General features: G+C 38.4%; 1 protein-coding gene across 2 annotated transcripts in view; it reads left to right on the top strand.

Moving 5' to 3' along the window:
- The window catches only part of KPNB1 (karyopherin subunit beta 1), a gene marked incomplete at its 3' end in the record, with an annotated part of 50,368 nt that extends 33,336 nt beyond the window's left edge, over window positions 1-17,032 (top strand). Inside the window, exons 13-22 of one of the 2 annotated variants that reach the window (XM_081933297.1) lie at window positions 4,000-4,147; window positions 5,325-5,396; window positions 6,001-6,145; window positions 8,067-8,149; window positions 9,843-9,950; window positions 10,577-10,720; window positions 11,170-11,275; window positions 12,456-12,570; window positions 14,325-14,486; window positions 14,843-17,032. In XM_081933297.1, coding sequence (XP_081789423.1) covers window positions 4,000-4,147; window positions 5,325-5,396; window positions 6,001-6,145; window positions 8,067-8,149; window positions 9,843-9,950; window positions 10,577-10,720; window positions 11,170-11,275; window positions 12,456-12,570; window positions 14,325-14,486; window position 14,843 — 1,084 coding nt within the window. Of the gene's footprint in view, window positions 1-3,999; window positions 4,148-5,324; window positions 5,397-6,000; window positions 6,146-8,066; window positions 8,150-9,842; window positions 9,951-10,576; window positions 10,721-11,169; window positions 11,276-12,455; window positions 12,571-14,324; window positions 14,491-14,842 lie in introns of those variants that run through there. The other variant, XM_081933296.1, reaches the window with a different exon arrangement.
- Between the last annotated feature and the right edge of the window lie 1,185 nt (window positions 17,033-18,217).

Here is an 18,217-nt window from a genome sequence, read left to right as displayed (position 1 = left end):
ACATATTTTTTTTTCAGGATAAAGCATATGGAACAATAAAATATAAGCACTTTGAAAAATCTGCATTTAATCTCTGATTTTAAACACGATTAAATTATGCAACAAATTTAGCTGATTTTTCACTAAATTTTGCAACAATGTTTTGGAACATTGAGCTACATAGTATTAAAACAATTCAGTACGTTTTAAGTAAGCTTTGCACCTCCCTTTATTTATTTTTATATTTCAGTTTAAAATATTGTCTATATCTAAAAATGATCTATAAAATAGTTTGCCCTTTTTTATTATGAACTCTAATGACTATGAACAGGTGAAAACTGGGAGAGCAGTTTAGAATAAAATAAGTAGCAGGGTTTTTATTTTGCTTAGATTTCATGATTTTCTCTCCAAAATCAAAAATAAAGGCCAAGTCTTCATTGGTTTCCCCCACCTCCCCACCATCCCTACCCGTCAGTAATATGCATCGAAGCAATTAAAGTTCCTGGTTTCATGGGAAAAAAAGATGTCTATGCTGTTGAATCTAGGGCAGGGATGGCGAACCTTTTTTGGCTCGCGTGCCATGAGTGGGGGGAGCACAGGGGGGTAGTGTGTGGATGTGCCGCACCCATAATGCAATGCGCGACCCCCCCAGTGCGCATGCGTGCACTACAGGCGCTCCCCACCATTTTTGCATGCTTTTTTGCCCTCCCCAGGCTCCAGAGGCTTTATAGGAGCCTGGGGAAGCCGAAAACAGCCTCCCCGGAAGCCCTCCGGAGGCTTCATGGACCTTCAGGATTCTTCCCTGAAGCCTCCGGAGCAGTCAAAACGACCCTCCGAGCAAACTGGAAGTCTGTTCCCGATGTTCCAGTTTGCCTGTAGGGCCATTTTTTTACGCTCCGGAGGCTTCAGGGAAGCTCATGAAGCCTCCGGGGGGGGGGGGTGCTCTTCACCCTCCCCAGGCTCCTATAAAGGCTCGAGCCTGGGGAAGGCAAAAAATGGCTTTTAAAAAGGGTGAATTCAGCTGGCCAGCGCGCACGCGCTGGCCAACTGACAGGGCAGCACCTTGCGTGCCCTGACAAATGGCTCCACATGCCACCTGTGGTGCGCGTGCCACAGGTTCGCCATCACTGATTTATTGTATAACCTGTGGTGGTAGGTTTTAGATCTCATTTACAAAATACCAGGATATATTCTAAAAAACTACCATATCCATTAGAAAATTTCAGAGAAACATACTTCTTCAACAATGTAGAATTATTTAAATCACTATTAAATATATTTTATGTAAGTTACTTGACCTAATTAAACTATTTATTTGCTTGACATATTTCCTGACTTACTACATTCATGCTCTGGTCAAGAGAATTGTTTTATTACTACTTAATGCTTACAGAATGTAAATTTATACATACCTGGTTATTGCAACAAGAACTAACTTTTTTTCAATAATATCCCTGCCTCGAAACTGAATCAATATAATTCGGATTCGGTTATATGTTTATCTGATTTTATAAGCTAACAGCCCTTGGAGAATACTCTTGTTTCATCACTATTAGACATTTTGCAAACAATTCTGCAATGCGTATGAATAATCCATTTTGCATAATTTAATGTGATTTTATTATTCTATTTCAGTACCAGCTTTCAAGTTTTTTTAAAATGCAATTACCAAATTTTTGTTCAGCAATCATTCAAACTTATGATAGTGGTGAAAAAATAACTTTTACAGCCTATTTATGACCTTTACAATGTCCTTCGATCACTTGATCATTATTAAAGTAAGCATGTGTGTCCTGTACTGGATTCATGATCACAAATAAACCAATTTCGTTGTATTTAAGTACAATGACAATAAAGATTATACTTATACATAACGTACTCTGCAATCTGTGCAATTCACACTTAACAATGGCAACAGAGACTGCCAGGACTGCTCTACTAAGCAACACATTGCACTTTCTGATTATTTCACTTAATAATGGCAATTTCTGTCAAAATCCAAGAACTACCTGTACTGTTACTTGTTTTGCTGTAAAAGATCATATTCTAGATCTAGTCTTAACACCCAGCGTCTTATAAAGTATTGAACTACTGTGTTGGTGTGTGATTAGACTTCCATGTAGCAATTAGTTTGGGTACATTGGGATGCTGTAGCAGAAAATACATCACTCTGAAACAATAGACATATATTTCCTTGTCTCAGCCAAACAAAAAATTAGACTTTCTGCAAATGTCTATGGAGATTCTTAGTCATCCAGATCATGGTTGTCCCAAATATGCTTTTTCAAGAGGCAATTGGACTTTTTTGTTTTTCTTTGAAGACATTTTTCTTCTCATCCAAATAACTTATTCAGCTCTGACTAAATGGTGGGGAATGGAAGGATTTATATTAGGGACAGCTGGTCATTTGCATTCTTTTAAAGAGTCGTTGAGGCCACTTGGGGGTTTGTCTGTCCTCTGGATCAGTGCAAATGGGTGTGGAGCCTTCTTGGAACTGCTGAAAGGATTGTGTTGTGGAGCTATGCTTTCTGTAGGATGTTTTCTGCCCTGTGCTCCTTCACTGTTGAATACAGGTGCGGACTGCTGGGGGTGAGTCTGTGTTGTCTGCATCTCAAACTGAAACACAAATGGTTCCTGTAATCTGCAGTTTTTCTGGAAATCTCTTCATATTCCTGTACCATTTGAAGGGTGTTCATCCCAAAGTGCATAGCTAAATGTCTATAGATATTACTGTCATCTAGGTTAATGGTTGTCCTAAAGGTGACCCTGTTCAGCGACCCTGAGATTACAGACAAATCCCCTGTGGCCTCAACAACTTTCTAAAAGAATGCAAATGACCAGCTGTCTGCAAGTAACACAAATCCTTCCATTTCCCGCAATCCAGTTAGAGCTGAAGAAGCTTATTGAATAAAAACAAGAAAGTACAGTTGCCCCTTAAAAAGCACCTTTGGGACTTTTTCTAAAGTTTACTTGAATAGTGACACCTTCTCCCCCTGATCTGATTTAAAATTAGTTCAATATATTTATTCCATAATGTTCAAATAAATATTAAGAGATGTAAATGCAATGCTTTGATGAGACTTCCAGATTTGAACGGATGACTTTTTTTCTAATAGCATGGTAATAGAATAGAAGTGATACTGAACAAACAAAAACCCATTTTGTTCTGAACGTGAAGTTAAATAGCCTATCCAGTGCATTGTGGTAGAACATTTTGTGTGACTTGTGTTCCAATGGAACCTAACCAAAATATTTTTGACTGTTTTGTCATTTACTTATAATACAATAAACCATTAGCACACCACCACCCCAATTTTCATCCTGGAATCCCAAAACTAGTGGAGCAGCAACCAGTGCTATCTCTAGTGCTATCTCTATGTTTGATCGATAGAAAATTGACATATTAAAATAATAAATATCAGTTAGACTACTTTCTATATCTGCCTGTTCAAGTCATATACTCTTGAGCTAACAAAAGAGGAAAATGCTGAGTTCTGTATATTTCACAGACAACACAATTATTATACAATAATTGTAAAAATGATGTGCATGTGCAGTATACATTTTATATCCATTAATCTTCCTGAAAAAAACCTATTCATGGAATATATTGCATTATGATTCATTGATTAATTTTCTCATACCAAACAATTTACAAATAGTGTCATATATCATGGAAAGCAGTATTTATCTTTTTTGTGGTTGGCCATCTTGAATTATGTATAATGTGCTATCGTGATCTCAAAACCCAACACTAGGATACTAGGATTGATGTTGGGCCACTTCTGGAAGCTTATTCCCCAATGGCAGGTTAAAAAAATCTTTTTTTTCTATCGCTGCTCCAGCCTTAATCCCTTCTCCAAAAACCAAATGGAATATTTTACCCTGCCTTCCATTGATGTACCACTTCAGTGGATAGCCTTTTGGATAGTTAATTGGCATTTAATTGTGTCTGTGTAATAATGTACTCTTACAATTCCTGGGTGTTTTTTTTTTTTGCTTTCTTTTTTTTCTTTTTAGGCCTGATGGACATCAGAACAACTTAAGGAGTGCTGCATATGAAGCTCTGATGGAAATTGTGAAAAATAGCGCCAAAGACTGTTATCCTGCTGTTCAGAAGACAACTTTAGTTATCATGGAACGGCTGCAACAAGTGCTCCAAATGGAGGTTAGATGTCTGAAAAATGTGATAGTATCCGCCCAAATGGGTGATCTCTAGAACAGGAAAGCTTAACTTGGGGAGTTGTATATTTTATGTTTTATTTCATGGATGTTTTGCATGCTTTCTATGATTCTTGTAAAAAAATAATAATATAATACAATAACAGAGTTGGAAGGAACCTTGGAGGTTTTCTAGTCCAACCCCTACCTAGGCAGGAAACCCTATACCCGTGATGGCGAACCTATGGCACGCGTGCCACAAGTGGCACGCGGAGCCATTTGTCAGGGCATGCGAGGCGCTGCCCTGTCAGCTGGCCAGCGCGCATGCGTGCGCTGGCCAGCTGAGTTCACCTTTTTAAAAGCTATTTTTCGCCTTCCCCAGGATCCAGAGGCTTTATAGGAGCCTGGGGAGGGCGAAAAGAGCCTCCCCCCCCGGAGGCTTCAGGGACCGTCCCTGAAGCCTTCGGAACGCTTAAAACCACCCTCCGAGCAAACCGGAAGTCACTTCCAGTTTGCTCGGAGGGTGGTTTTAAGCGCTCCGAAGGCTTCAGGGAAGCCTCCGGACAGTCCCTGAAGCCTCGGGAGGGCCTCCGGGGGGTCGGGGGAGGCTCTTTTCGCCCTCCCCAGGCTCCTATAAAGCCCCTGGAGCCTGGGGAGGGTGAAAAAAGCATGTAAAAATGGGGGGAGGGTCGCGCGTTGTGCGCGCAGGCGCACTGGGGGGTCGCGCGTTGCATTATGGGTGCGGCACGCCCGCACTCGACCCCCCTGCGCTCCCCCCACTTGTGGCACGCGAGCCAAAAAAGGTTTGCCATCACTGCCCTATACCGTTTCAGACAAATTGACTGAGTCAAGATTGAAATTAAAATATTTCAAAGAGATTTGTGGGCTAAGGATTGAATGAGGGACACTATTACCCGTACTGGGGTTTTCCATTGCATCCACATGCATATGATCCAGTGATCATTGTTAGATTCTAATTAAACATAGTGCACGTTTTTAAACCTCTCAGTTTGAAAAGTTGGCCAATGAATATCCTCGTTCAAATGCACACTTAAGATCAAAATTTGTTCTGGCTGTAGGTCTTATTATTCCTAAGCAACTTAATTTTAAATATATGTCAGATCTTCAATAGAGAGAAAAGTTTTAAAGAACATTTCAAATGCTAAACTTTATTTTCTCTCCAGTCTCATATCCAGAGTACAAGTGACAGAATCCAGTTTAATGATCTTCAGTCTTTACTTTGTGCTACATTGCAGGTAAAAATGTAACTTTTATTACTTGATTGTAAAGGTGTTTACAGCTATATACTCTAAAGCATTCAGTATAAGAACTATAAGTAATATTTAGAAGAAAACATCTGTATTGAATTTTTACAGATTAAATGCCCTCTTGGTTCAAATTTGATTTTTTTTTCTTTGCAATTTGTAAAAATCAATGATATATAGAAAAAGAAAATAATACATTGGTGCATTGTTGAAAGCAAGAATTATCTTGAATATATACCTCTCACCAACTGGTCTCAGAACTAGTATGACAAAGAAAGAGGTGGAACTTATCACTATTTTAGCAAGAAAAGTTATGAACTATTGCTCAGATAAATTCAGCCTGCCCTAGCAGATGCTCAGCTAAAGTTAACTATCGTTGTTCCATTGTATTTGCTAGATAAAATATTAGTAATATGTGTAGACTAAATCAGCATATAAGGGAGAATATCTATCCAGGTAGGAGCTAGTTATTACTAAATACTTGCTTATAGATTTTTCCAGTTCATACCTATTCACAAGATAAGAAAAAACGTAGTAGTAGGGGGAGTAGAAGAAAACTTCCAGATAAATTTTCATCTTAACTTTCATCAAACAGAATGTCCTTCGCAAGGTCCAGCACCAGGATGCTTTGCAGATTTCAGATGTGGTGATGGCATCTCTTTTGAGGATGTTCCAAAGTACAGCAGGATCAGGAGGTGTCCAAGAGGATGCCCTCATGGCTGTTAGTACTCTGGTAGAAGGTAAACGCTTTGCTCTGCTAGTCAAAGGGATATTTTTAAACATTGAAGGCTCTCTGAATACATAAGTGTTTGGGTTGTCTATGTTTTAGCTTTATGTTACAATTGGGATTATTCTGTACATTTAGGACTTATATATTGGTCCTGACATAACAAATGTCAGAGATTTGTGGGCTGAGGATTAGATGAGGCCATCAGATAATATCCAAAAATTATAAGAACATTTTAATGATTAGATTCCAATAGAGGTAGTGAAAACTATAGTGAGGTGGTATATTTTGAGGTGAGGTGGTAGAAAAGTTTTATTTTGATAAAATTTTGAACGGATAATACCGTCTTTCCCCCAAAATATGATCTACCCAGAAAGTAAGCCCTAGCCTGATTTTTGGGTGGGCCTACCCCAAATATAAGCCCTAATGGAGGGAGTGGGTGTGACAGCACAGGAGGCAGCCCTTCCCTTCCTCGGTCACCTTGTGGCTGCTTGGATCAGCTGAGCCAGTGAGGGCCAGGAGCTGCCTCTTGTTCTGTCTCTCCGGGTGCCTGGAGATGTTTTCCGCACACTCTTTCCAGCCCCAGCTCTGCCCTGTGCAAGCTCCATGGCATCCCTGCAACAGCATGGAGAAGGGTGGGCAAGATGCAAAGCCCCAGAATCCCATCTTCCCTGGCCTTCCCTCAACAGGCACCCCTCTTGCTGGAGCAAGAGGCTCAAACTCAATGTTACCCGCAGAGACCTCCCAGTGCAAGTGCTGCTGCTTTTGCGGCCGATTGCAACCACAAAAGCAGCAGGCCAAGCAATGCGCTCAGCATGCCTCACATCTTCCTTACCTAATGGTGACAGTCGCAGCAGGCAGTTCCAATCACAGGAAAGCTGCTTCACAGGTGCTGCTCCGGCCCCACCTCCAGCAAGCATGGATGCTTTTGCCGCTGATTGCGGCCGCAAAAGCAGCAGAAACACAAGCTACACACCCCATGAGCCTTGCCCTCTCCTTACTTAATGGTGATGGTTGCAGCAGGCAATTCCATCCACGGAAAAGCTGCCTCGCGGGTGCCACTCAAGCCTCCTCCTCCAGCAAATGAAATGTTACTGTAGTTGCAGAGGTCCTCTTGTACAACGCTCTGCCGCAGTTTCAGAGCAAACCTCTGCCTTCCCTGCACAGGATTGCAAGACTGGAGGCTCCGAAGCAAAAGTGTGTCGTCACCTATGGGGCACTTGGGAACGAAGCACTTTGCTCCCTTCCCAAGCGTTGCACCCCATAGATGTCCAATCACTTTTCACCCGGATAGAGGAATGTCAGCGACTCAAAACTTCATGGGCTTGCAAAGGGAACAGTTTGAAACAGAGCAATTAGCTCCATTTCAAAGCATCCCCTTTGCAAGCACACAAAGCTTCGTCTTCCTCTGGGTGAAAAGTGCACAGCAGAGGCATTGCCCACTCCATCCCACCATCTCTCAGCTTCCCTGTGGCCATGCTGAAGAGGCACCCACCTGGGGCATCGGGAGCATCTGCCTCCTCCATCATTTATGCTGCTGCCAGTGCTGCTACAAAAGCTTCCCATGAGTCAGCAGCCATGCAGCACGCCTGGATCGCCTGTCTTTCCTCTGCCTCCATGCTCAGATTTATTGGTCTTTGCACTGCGCCAGGGTCGGTGGTGTGGCTGCTGCCGGACACTGTTGGCCCACGCACACTGGCTGCCTCTCGTGCTGGCCACACCCATCCCCCAGGCTTATTTTTGGGATAGAGCTTATAATAGGCCCACCACAGAAAATCAGGCTAAGGCTTGTTTTGGGGTGGGTTTTATTTTTGGGGAAATATATGGGCGAGTTAACATCCCTAGAGTTTTGAGAGCCACAAATTCATCTAAGCTATGGATATTAACGTCTTAATTTTAGATATCTCACATTTTTAATTTTTAATTTTGCTCAGTGTTAGGAGGGGAGTTTCTCAAGTACATGGAGGCCTTCAAACCTTTTCTGAATATTGGTTTAAAAAATTATGCTGAATATCAGGTAAGGCCCTTTTCCTTGTCTTAAAAAGCAATTGGTTGGGATTAAGTAGTGTTTTCAATACCTAGCAGTAATTTTATTTCAGGACCTGTCAGGATTTATTTCATAGATAGCTGTCAATATAACAAAGTTAGTTTAATCTATATCCTCTGAATCTTGAGGCTGTTAGTAGCTGAAACATTTTTTTCTTTCTCTCTCCCTCCATCCCTCTCTCCTCTTTTTTTTGCATTCTCTAATTAGGTATTCTCATTTATTGTAATTGCTTTAGAATTATCCTGTCTATGATATGCTGTTTGGCAACTTTCTGGAGATTGGATTATGATAACATAATCCAAGTGATAACATTAGTATATCACTTTTTAAAAAAAGTAATAAGTCTGGTTTGAGGATCATTGTTTTTGGTGGTGGGAGAAGGAAGACAAAAGTTAATTACGGTTCTGATATCAGTAAAAACTAAACAGCTTCCCTGTAATAGAAGACCGCAGTATAAATTATCCATGTTTTTCCATTTTTAAAGTATATTTAAGTAGAATAAAATAAACATTTTAATAAAAATATATTAGAGCAATTCTTTATATCCAGCAGAAAAGAGATGTTAATAATTTACACATAAGCATTAAATTGCTTACAGTTTCAGCAATTATATCAAGCATATAATTTCCCATACTAAGCCTGATATCTGCTCAGGTTAACTGGCAAACACTCCCTACAATCACTTGTTATCCCAAAACATCCCATTTTGGTGTAGAATACCAGGCATGAAGGAGCAGTTTCAAATCTGAAGATCTAATGCTTATGTCCAGAAATCTTCTCAGCTAATGGTGAGCACTTGCTTGGAATTCAATAAGGGTCAAGGCAATTCAAGAGGGATTGGATTTAGAGTAGTTCACTTGTGACTAAATACACATTCTAGGTGAGCCCTCTTTTAACTCCAACCCCATGTTCTACCACTCCCTCCCCTACTTCAAAGGAAGTAATGTCTAGGCCTGGATTACAAATTAAAATGACATTCTTCTCCAATTAAAGGACTTTTATTTTTGGGCCCCATGATCCCAGTTAAGATAAGGATTCAAAAAGGAGAAGCAGGCTTGTATTTTACCATTTTAAATTACATTATTCTGTAAACTGTCTCATGGATAACAAAATGTGTAAAATCTCAGAATATGAGAATATTAACAAAGAAGGAGCCAAATTAGCAAATGGATTATGGTATAAACAAAAGAAGAAAAGAATTTGAAATAACATTATAAAACAACATTAATTAAAAATATTGAATCTTCTAAAGGAAAGATTGTGACTTCACTATGCACCTAATTCAAACACCTTCCTTTCAGGGGCAACCACAGCAAGTAGGTTTTCAAGATAGTAATTACAGTACAAAAATGGGGAAAGATATGGGAAAAACCAATAAAATGTACTGCAACTTAAGGGAAATTGGTATAAAATTTGGCCACAATATTGGAAAAGAAAAACTTTTTGCCAATAATGCAAAATTGAAAAACCAAAATTGGAGAATATAGTCAGCAAAGGTAAGCTGACTATATATCTGTAATAGATATATTGAAGCAATTTTGAAGCATACTGCCCCAATTGAGAAATTGCCTTGCAGGCTCAATTTAATATTGTAATGGGGAAATAATGATTGATGCCTGAGGTGAGGTGAAAAGTGATTCATTGGCTATATTTGTTTTTGCAGGTCTGTTTAGCTGCAGTGGGCCTAGTGGGTGACCTATGCCGGGCTTTGCAATCCAACATTCTGCCCTTTTGTGATGAGGTTATGCAGCTTCTTTTAGAAAATTTGGGGGTGAGTAAATTGATGATCTAAAAACAAAATAAAAATAAAATTTCACCTCTATTAGTGAAAGATATGTTTAAAAAATTCTTAATAATGTAAACATTTATTTGATCTTATGGCTTGTTTCTGACAAAGGAAGAAGAAAGAAAGCAATGTAAATAAAACTGAAATAGTTTTATGAAATACGAAATAAAAATGAAAATAAATTCTATTACTATTAATTGGAATAATTACTATTGGAATAATTACTATTCCAATGAGTATTATTTTCTCACTTAAATTATAAATACGGAAATATGCAGTGCCATTTAATACCTATATGTGGCACCTATTTTTAAAAAATGTATTTTCATCTGTGGCTCACCAAATTGATTATGTTGGGTTATCTTTAATGAGTAGCAAATCTGGTGATGAGTTAATACTTGGTTGCTAAGACTGTACAGTCCTATCTGTATATGACGACTGAGACCCTTTGAATTAGTAAGAAATATGCTGAGAACTGAAATACTTTTCAGTTTTAGTATTACAAAATGGAAAAATCCCTCAGCACCTTGGGGGCAATATCTGATAGAATATGTCTGGAATCTAATATAATTTTTAAAAGCTAAACTATTGGCTATGAATTATCTTTATAGAATGAAAATGTACATCGGTCTGTCAAACCGCAAATTCTCTCCGTGTTTGGAGATATTGCTCTTGCAATTGGAGGAGAATTTAAAAAATACTTAGACGTTGTACTGAATACTCTACAGCAAGCTTCTCAAGCCCATGTTGATAAGGTAAACAAACTTTTGGATTAAATGTCTATGGAAATTCTCAATCATCCAGGTCATGGTTGTCCCAAAGGTGCTCCCCCTTCTTTTTATTCAAAAGGCAGGTGGACTTTATTGAGTTTTTTTCTTTGAAGATGTTTCACTTCTCATCCAAGAAGCTTATTCAGTTCTACCTAACTGAATGGGGAATGGAAGGATTTATATTCTTTGCAGTCATACAGTTATACACTCAAGAGAGTTATTGAGACCATTTGGGGTTTATCCACAGTCATCTAAATCAAAGTATAAACGGGTATGGAACGTTCTTGGGACTACTGAAAGGACTGTTATAAGCAGGAGAAGTGGGGAAAGCGCCTTTAGGATAAGATTTGGGTCCTATGTATTTGAGATAGATGATGGACAGGTAGTGATAGGACAATAATTCCAAGCTAACTCTATTTTATGTTTGTTCTTAGTCTGATTATGACATGGTAGAGTACCTGAATGAATTGCGAGAAACCTGTCTGGAAGCATACACAGGCATCGTTCAAGGTCTGAAAGGAGATCAAGAGAATGTACATCGTAAGTCCTTTTCTTTTTAATTTCCTTGAGTACCACAGATACAGACCTGCGTGAGGTTCAGTTTCTGCCAATGTTTACTCCTCTTAATAATAATGGGAAATTGTCAGTGCAAGGCTTCTTATTTTGCCTTGTTTTAAGATAGGGCTATTACATTAGAAAACATTCTTCATTACTCTTTGTATGATGTTTCAGGGTATTTTGGTGGCATTTAACTTAAATGGCACATTTTTACAGCCCTGGCCAAGTTATCAAATGGTCTTTGTTTGCATCTGTATTTTTATTTTTAAAAAACTATTTTACAATAGTTTTTTAAATTAACACAAATGAAACAGGTACATACACAGCTACATAAACCTTTTAGTTAGTTTAGGTTTCATTTAGAACCTCTGCCTGAGTTCATCCTGTAATATTTCATGTTTAAGATTAGATTTTAGGAATAATTTGATGTGTACCCAGCCCGTTCTAAGAAATCAAATTTTCAGAATAATAAAAGATATTATGGAGTGAACAAGAATTTTCAGATTTGGAGAGGTTAACTTCTTTGTGTTTTTTCCTTTTTCCTTCAATTTGCTTTAAAATGGCATACAATGCACAATTTTAGGAGGTTAGTTTTAGAAGATTAGGATATATGTCAGGTTTTTAAAAATTAAAGAGTTCTTTTCCTCAACTATTAACGTGCGTTAAATTCAACAATTGCCATAGGATAAGGAGTTGTGACTGTGAAATAAATAATGTTAGAGGCAAAAGGACTGTGTTTTCTAAGCAAACTCCAGTGCTTTATTCCTATACTCCACAAATTTATGAATCTCATCTTTTCTAGTGCACTAACCAATAAAAGTTAGTAAAACCATTCTATGTGATTAGAAGCCTTTGAGGTTTCAATCACAAAGCTGTATCTCCCCTGTCTTTCAATTACTTGTGTAAGATGTGTATCAACTTTTATATGAGCACTAAAACAGTTTTAAGATAGCAGGTAGAAGGAAGGTATAAAAGCAATGTCAGAGAAAAGAATATAATCTTTGTAGGATGCCTCTAATACAAATTAGGTATATAGTTCAGCAGAGTTTCAAGGTAAACCTTCCAGAATTGTTGATATTGACATTTCATGATATTTCAGGAAGAAATAAAGAAATAAGCCCATAATGTAAGCCTATAAAACTAAATTATGCTTCCTTTTCAGCGGATGTGATGCTGGTGCAGCCTAGAGTAGAATTCATCTTGTCTTTCATTGACCACATTGCTACCGATGAAGATCATAGTGATGGAGTTGTAGCCTGTGCAGCAGGACTGATAGGGTAAATGCTGAAGATTTATGATCTACTGTCTCGCAGTGAATCTGTCTTGCCTCTTAGGAAGACAAGATGATAATGCTTTACTAAGAGCTTTTTTTAACCTTATAAAAGTTCTAAAACTGTTTAATCTTGGCCCATTATTAAATATTTACTTGTTAAATAGCCACGACACTATTCTGTTAAATTCTTTTTGTCCTTGCTTAATAATAAATGGGACTGGAATTTGTAACTAAGTGATCTGGTTGTAAAGTGAGACATATGACTGCTGCTTAGCAACATTCTAGCATTCCCTCAAAGTTAAACAAATCACTAGTCATTAAGTGAACCACCATGTGTTATTAAGTAAGAACTTAATGTTACCCTGACTTCCAGCTTCTTTATTGACTTTGCTTCTGGGAAACCAACAGGAAAAGTAGTAAATCATTGACATTACTACAGGATGCTGTGTTGTTTGGAAATCCAAGCCATTGTTGAGCAATCAGATCACAATCATAATATCACGGGGCACTTTGATAGCCAGAATTTTGAGGACTTTACCACTCATTCAGCACTATTCTAAGTTTGAATGGTAGCTGAACAAATGGTTTTCAATCAAGACCCACCTGTACTTATTTATTCAATTAATTTATATGGCTATACATATCACAGATATAAAATTCTGGTGGCTCACAACATATGAAACCAATAAAAACAATACCATTGTTATGAGATCTATACACTATAGATTCTACAGTGTATGGTCAGAATAAATGCAAAACAATGGCAGTGCCCCAGTAACCTTGGCTTCCCAGGAACACATCCAACTTTTCAGTAATTTGCAAAAGACCAGCAGAAACAACAGAAAAGACTTGAATCCTAGGTCCTATTAGATTGCATTATTTAATTGAAGGGACTCAGAGTGAGTTCTTCCTATCAAGTCTACTGGGATGAGAAGTCCTTCAAATAACTTAGCCTCATGCCATGAGGAGATAATCAGCACTTTGAATTCCACCCAGAAGCCAATATGGCTGGCTAGTGGCCTTTCAGGATAAACCAGGTAGGGAAACAAGAAGATGAGCTACTTTATTGGAAGACTACATTGACAGAATTTGAAAGTACATTCCCTACCACCACCCTAATTTTTACAACCTAAGAAACTAGGAAAGAGTCCTACACCTGAGTCTCTTGCCCTACCAACTATCCCGCTGCAGGCTATGCCCTTTTTTGTCTGACCGTGCCTTTGCCTGAGTCTCTATGCCCAGTCTTCCAAGATCATTTCCACACTGGCAGAGTACAGGGGGTAACTGCACATACATTCTGGACCAGTTGCAACTTCTAGAGGGTCTTCAAGGGCAGCCCCAAATAAACTACATTGCAGTAATTCACTTTGTGGCTGGAAATAATATTTGATTTATGATCACAATTTATGATCTCAATGGATCCAGAATTTTGGTCATAGATTGAGGCACCATTGACCAGATATGGTCATAAAGCAAGTCTCTGCAATTTTTAAGCAAACCATATGGTCATTTTAAAAAATCCAGCATACTCAATAGTCACATTCTGCTGGGAAATGGCAAAAAAAAAAAGCAGCAGCAAATTGTGATCTGCAGGTTGTTACAACTACTTGTAAATGTGAACTGGTTGCCAACATCTGAAATGTGATCATGTGACTGCAGGAGGGATGGAAAGTGTGGCATTCATAATTCGAAAGAGCCAAGAAATTTTGAACTATCCACAGCACATACTGGGAGTTTCTCTATATTTGCTTTTCACAGGGATCTGTGCACAGCATTTGGGAAAGATGTCCTCAAGATGGTAGAAGCTAGGCCCATGATACATGAACTACTAACTGAAGGAAGGAGATCAAAGACGAACAAAACAAAAACCCTTTCTACCTGGGCCACTAAAGAGTTGAGAAAACTGAAGAATCAAGCTTGGTGAGAAGGCTCCAACTTTCTTGTTCTTTAAAACAACTGAGTTCAGTTTGTATTAGAAATTCAGAGAACTAATGTAATTCTCACTGAATAAACTTCTAAATGCAGAAAGTAGCATTTGGATTGTCATCTCCATGGTTTTTGTCTTCAATGTCCTCCCCCCAAAAATTATTTCCTTATTTTTGAAGACCTTTAAAAATTGCAAGAAATATAATGCAGCATAATATGACAAATTGAAATGGAAAAGTTTTCTAATAGGGACAAAAGAACCTGTAGTAATCAAGCAATCTTATTGCTACTAAAGAAAATGCAAGTGTCTTTTTATATTACATTATCTCCTTATTTGTCTTTACTTACAGATCTGTTACCATTGGGATGACACCTGACACCCCCACTGGAATTCTCCAATCTATTGAGGAAAAAAAACCCAACCCGAAGTGAGGAGTGTGCACGGATGCTGAGTGTTTGGGAATGAGCGGATGAGTGAGTGAGAGGCTTAAACACACCACGGTGAAAATCCAGCCACGGCAAATGGCAGAACCGCTGTTAATGGAGCTAATCACTGACTTGCGTAGCAACAAAACCTTGTCATCGCTTGCCTCCAGGAAGTAGAAAATGATTGAGTTCTATACTTCAGTGCAGTCTCTTCTGACGAGAGACAAGGACTAATTCTGAGTCTTTTGGCCAGTGAAGAGGAAGATTACTTAGTCTGGGAGAGAGAAAAGCTAGCTTCAGGTTCAATTTGAGTACTCATATAATAAGGTCTGGCTTTCGTTGCTAGAGAGGAGAAGGTGGGGTCCCCAGCTCATGACCTTTTAACCTTTTTGGGGAGGGGAAAGCCGCACAACGTTGTCAGTGCACGAGATAAATAGGAAGGGTGAAGGATTTTCTTCCAAGAGTGAGTGTGTGTGAATGAGGCAGTATCTACATTCTCAATTGCAGTTAATCTTTCCCAAAAGAAACACTGAAGAGATTAGGAGTTGCATTTCATAAACTAACAAATTCAGTCTACTTGAAGTGGCAGAAAAGTAAGAGATTTGAAGGGGGAGGGGGGAAGAGAAGTTGCCCCGTGTAGGGCTTCTTTAGGGAATTTTAGCTGGGATGTTCAAAGCTCCCATCGTGACACTTTTTTCACAATCTTGTTTAATTAAAAAGCGCCTTTCCTTCCTGAATTTTGTTCAACTGTGAATGTAGAAACCTGGGGTTGGGTGGGGTGGGAGGCGGGTAGAGTATCCAGAAGACTCTCAAATGTTAGTGGAGAGATTAGGATCAGTTTTTCCAAATGAGATATGAAGCTTCTAAACAAAACATAACTTTGCTTTGAATTGGTAATAATAAAAACAACCAAAAGGAACAAAACCCCTTTCGTTGTGAACAAAATAGCCCGAACCACACATAATTGTGCCAAAGAATTTTTAAAAAGCCTAAACAAACAAGAAATATTTCAGGAAATATTTTGGATTGCAAAAATGAGATTGACATTCAATGTTCAAACAAAGCAACAACAACAACAAAAAAAGATAAAAGTACAATTTGGAAACCGCTTGGCCTATTTGTTCTCTTTATTTGGTTCTGATATGGGGTTAGTCTTGCTGCACTTCAAAAAAGGAAAAAATTATATAATATATATACTGACTTGAGCTTACACAGGATGGCACTTGTAAAAGGTTATATTTTTCCACTGCAGTTGAAGATTAATAAAATGGTGTCAAACATTCCCCCAGTACTATTTTTTCTATTACTCTTTCCAGTAGCAGGAAATCCTCTCCCCCCCCCCCCCAAAAAAAAAGCAATTGGGCAGCTGTATACTATTATCTACTATATCTGTTAAAAACATATAGTTTCAAATATTTTTAAAAAACATTATGTTACATTATAACAAATGGACAGAGACAACTGTCCAGATAGTAAGAATTCCTAAAAGCAGAGGGAATGAGACACACCAGCTTCTAACTATGCAGCAATTGATGCTTAGGGGCTTTTAAAAGATGGGTGCTTTTCATGCTTGCCTTGTAAAATAGGGAATCTCATCCTTTCAACAAGCATTAAACTTTTTTTTTTAAAAAAAACAAAAACAACCCTCACTTCCCTTTTCTGTCTCTGTACTTTCTCAGGCTCATCTTGGGATTCTCTTTGGTTGCCCATCCTCATTGGAAAGCAAACAAGCCAGTTTCTTATACAGGGTATCTGATGTTGTGCCTTTCAGTGCCAGGTTCAGAATTGTAGCCCCAAGTGCCAATTTCCTGAACCAGTGTACAAAACAAAAACAAAATATAAGACCAAGTGGTTCAGCAGGAAGTTCCAGCATGAGTCTGAAAGAGAGGCTTTTATGGACTTGGGTCCACTTTTTTCTTAATGCCTTTTTTTCTTTGGGATAGAGTTTTCTTTGAAAGATGCCCAAAACGAAAGCCATTCCTAAACTGGGGAAGGGGTGCGTGAAGGGAAATTCTCATCATTCCTCAGTGCTACTGAACTCTGTCCAGTGTTGGCTATCTAGCTGTAGGCTGCAGGCAAATAAAGTACACTGAGTTAGTAGTGGAAACCAAAAACGTGTGTCTTACTTTTTTTTTCCTCTTGGCATTCAGTGCTTATTTCTGAAAAAGGTGAAAATCTATACTGAAGCAAACTTCTATTTTTAATTTTTACCTGAGCTTATGCATCCTGTGTGTATTCACTGTGTGCTTGGGGAAGGGGGAGATTACCCTGTACTTGTGCTTCAAGGAGGAATCGCATTAATAAGTATTTTATGAATTATGTCTCTTAATTACCACATCAGATGTGTACACTTATACATGAACAAATTGGCTGAAGGTACATGGCATCTCTAAGAAGCTTTAGAATTAATAGAATGTATTTTGGAGCATACCATTGTGGCCCTTACTGTGTGCTTACTTTAGCTTGGGTAGAAAGTTTTAAGTTCTTGGAATTGGGGAGATACTGCTATAGTCTGTCCACAGTTTGCTATCAAATTGAAATTGTTGAGAGGAAGGAGAAAACAGTAAATATACAGAGAAATGTTACTTGTATATAATTTCAAATGTTGCATGTTTTGCCCTCACTTTGAAGTGTGGCCTTTAGACAGAATTGTTCCTAGTGAATAGGTATGTATTCCAGGTTCTCTTGGATGGGATTTTGCATATCCTCTAAAATTCTCATTCTGATGCCAATTAGCTGTGAATTATGGTCTGTGAGATACTTTAAAATTATATGTTGAGCTCCTTATGAATGCATCTGACTCATAAGTCACTCAACATCTGTGAGGTAATATAACCATATGCCTCTTTCAAATTCTATATTGTCAGAGACTTTCAAAGATGTGAATTTCCAGATGTGTTGATATTTAATAAAGAGTGTTGGAAGGAGAAAAGGAAAAACTATACTTGGGAGATATTTAAATTTAGCTGTTCTATGTTCTGCAATTTGTGGCCAACTGGCACATACATTATTTTCTCAACAAGTTTCCAGAGTGGCATTCAATTAAAAAATATATTCAAATTACTACAGATACCAAACTCTATATTAAAATCACCTTGTAGTCACAAAACTGCATAACCTGGCAGAGAAGATTTGCAAGCTAACACACAAATTGACTGAAACCTTTATCTTGATCTTGACACAAACCACTGTGTCAACACCAGCTCTCAATAGGGTACTCCAGCATGCCTAATTGTAAATTCAACTTTTTTTTGCAGCTACTCAGATTATAAATAGAATTATTTTATGGAATTAACTAT

This window comes from Natrix helvetica (assembly GCF_964273705.1).
Source record: "Natrix helvetica genome assembly, chromosome: Z".
NCBI lineage: Eukaryota > Metazoa > Chordata > Lepidosauria > Squamata > Natricidae > Natrix > Natrix helvetica.
This window is presented reverse-complemented; position numbering and strand designations above follow the sequence as displayed.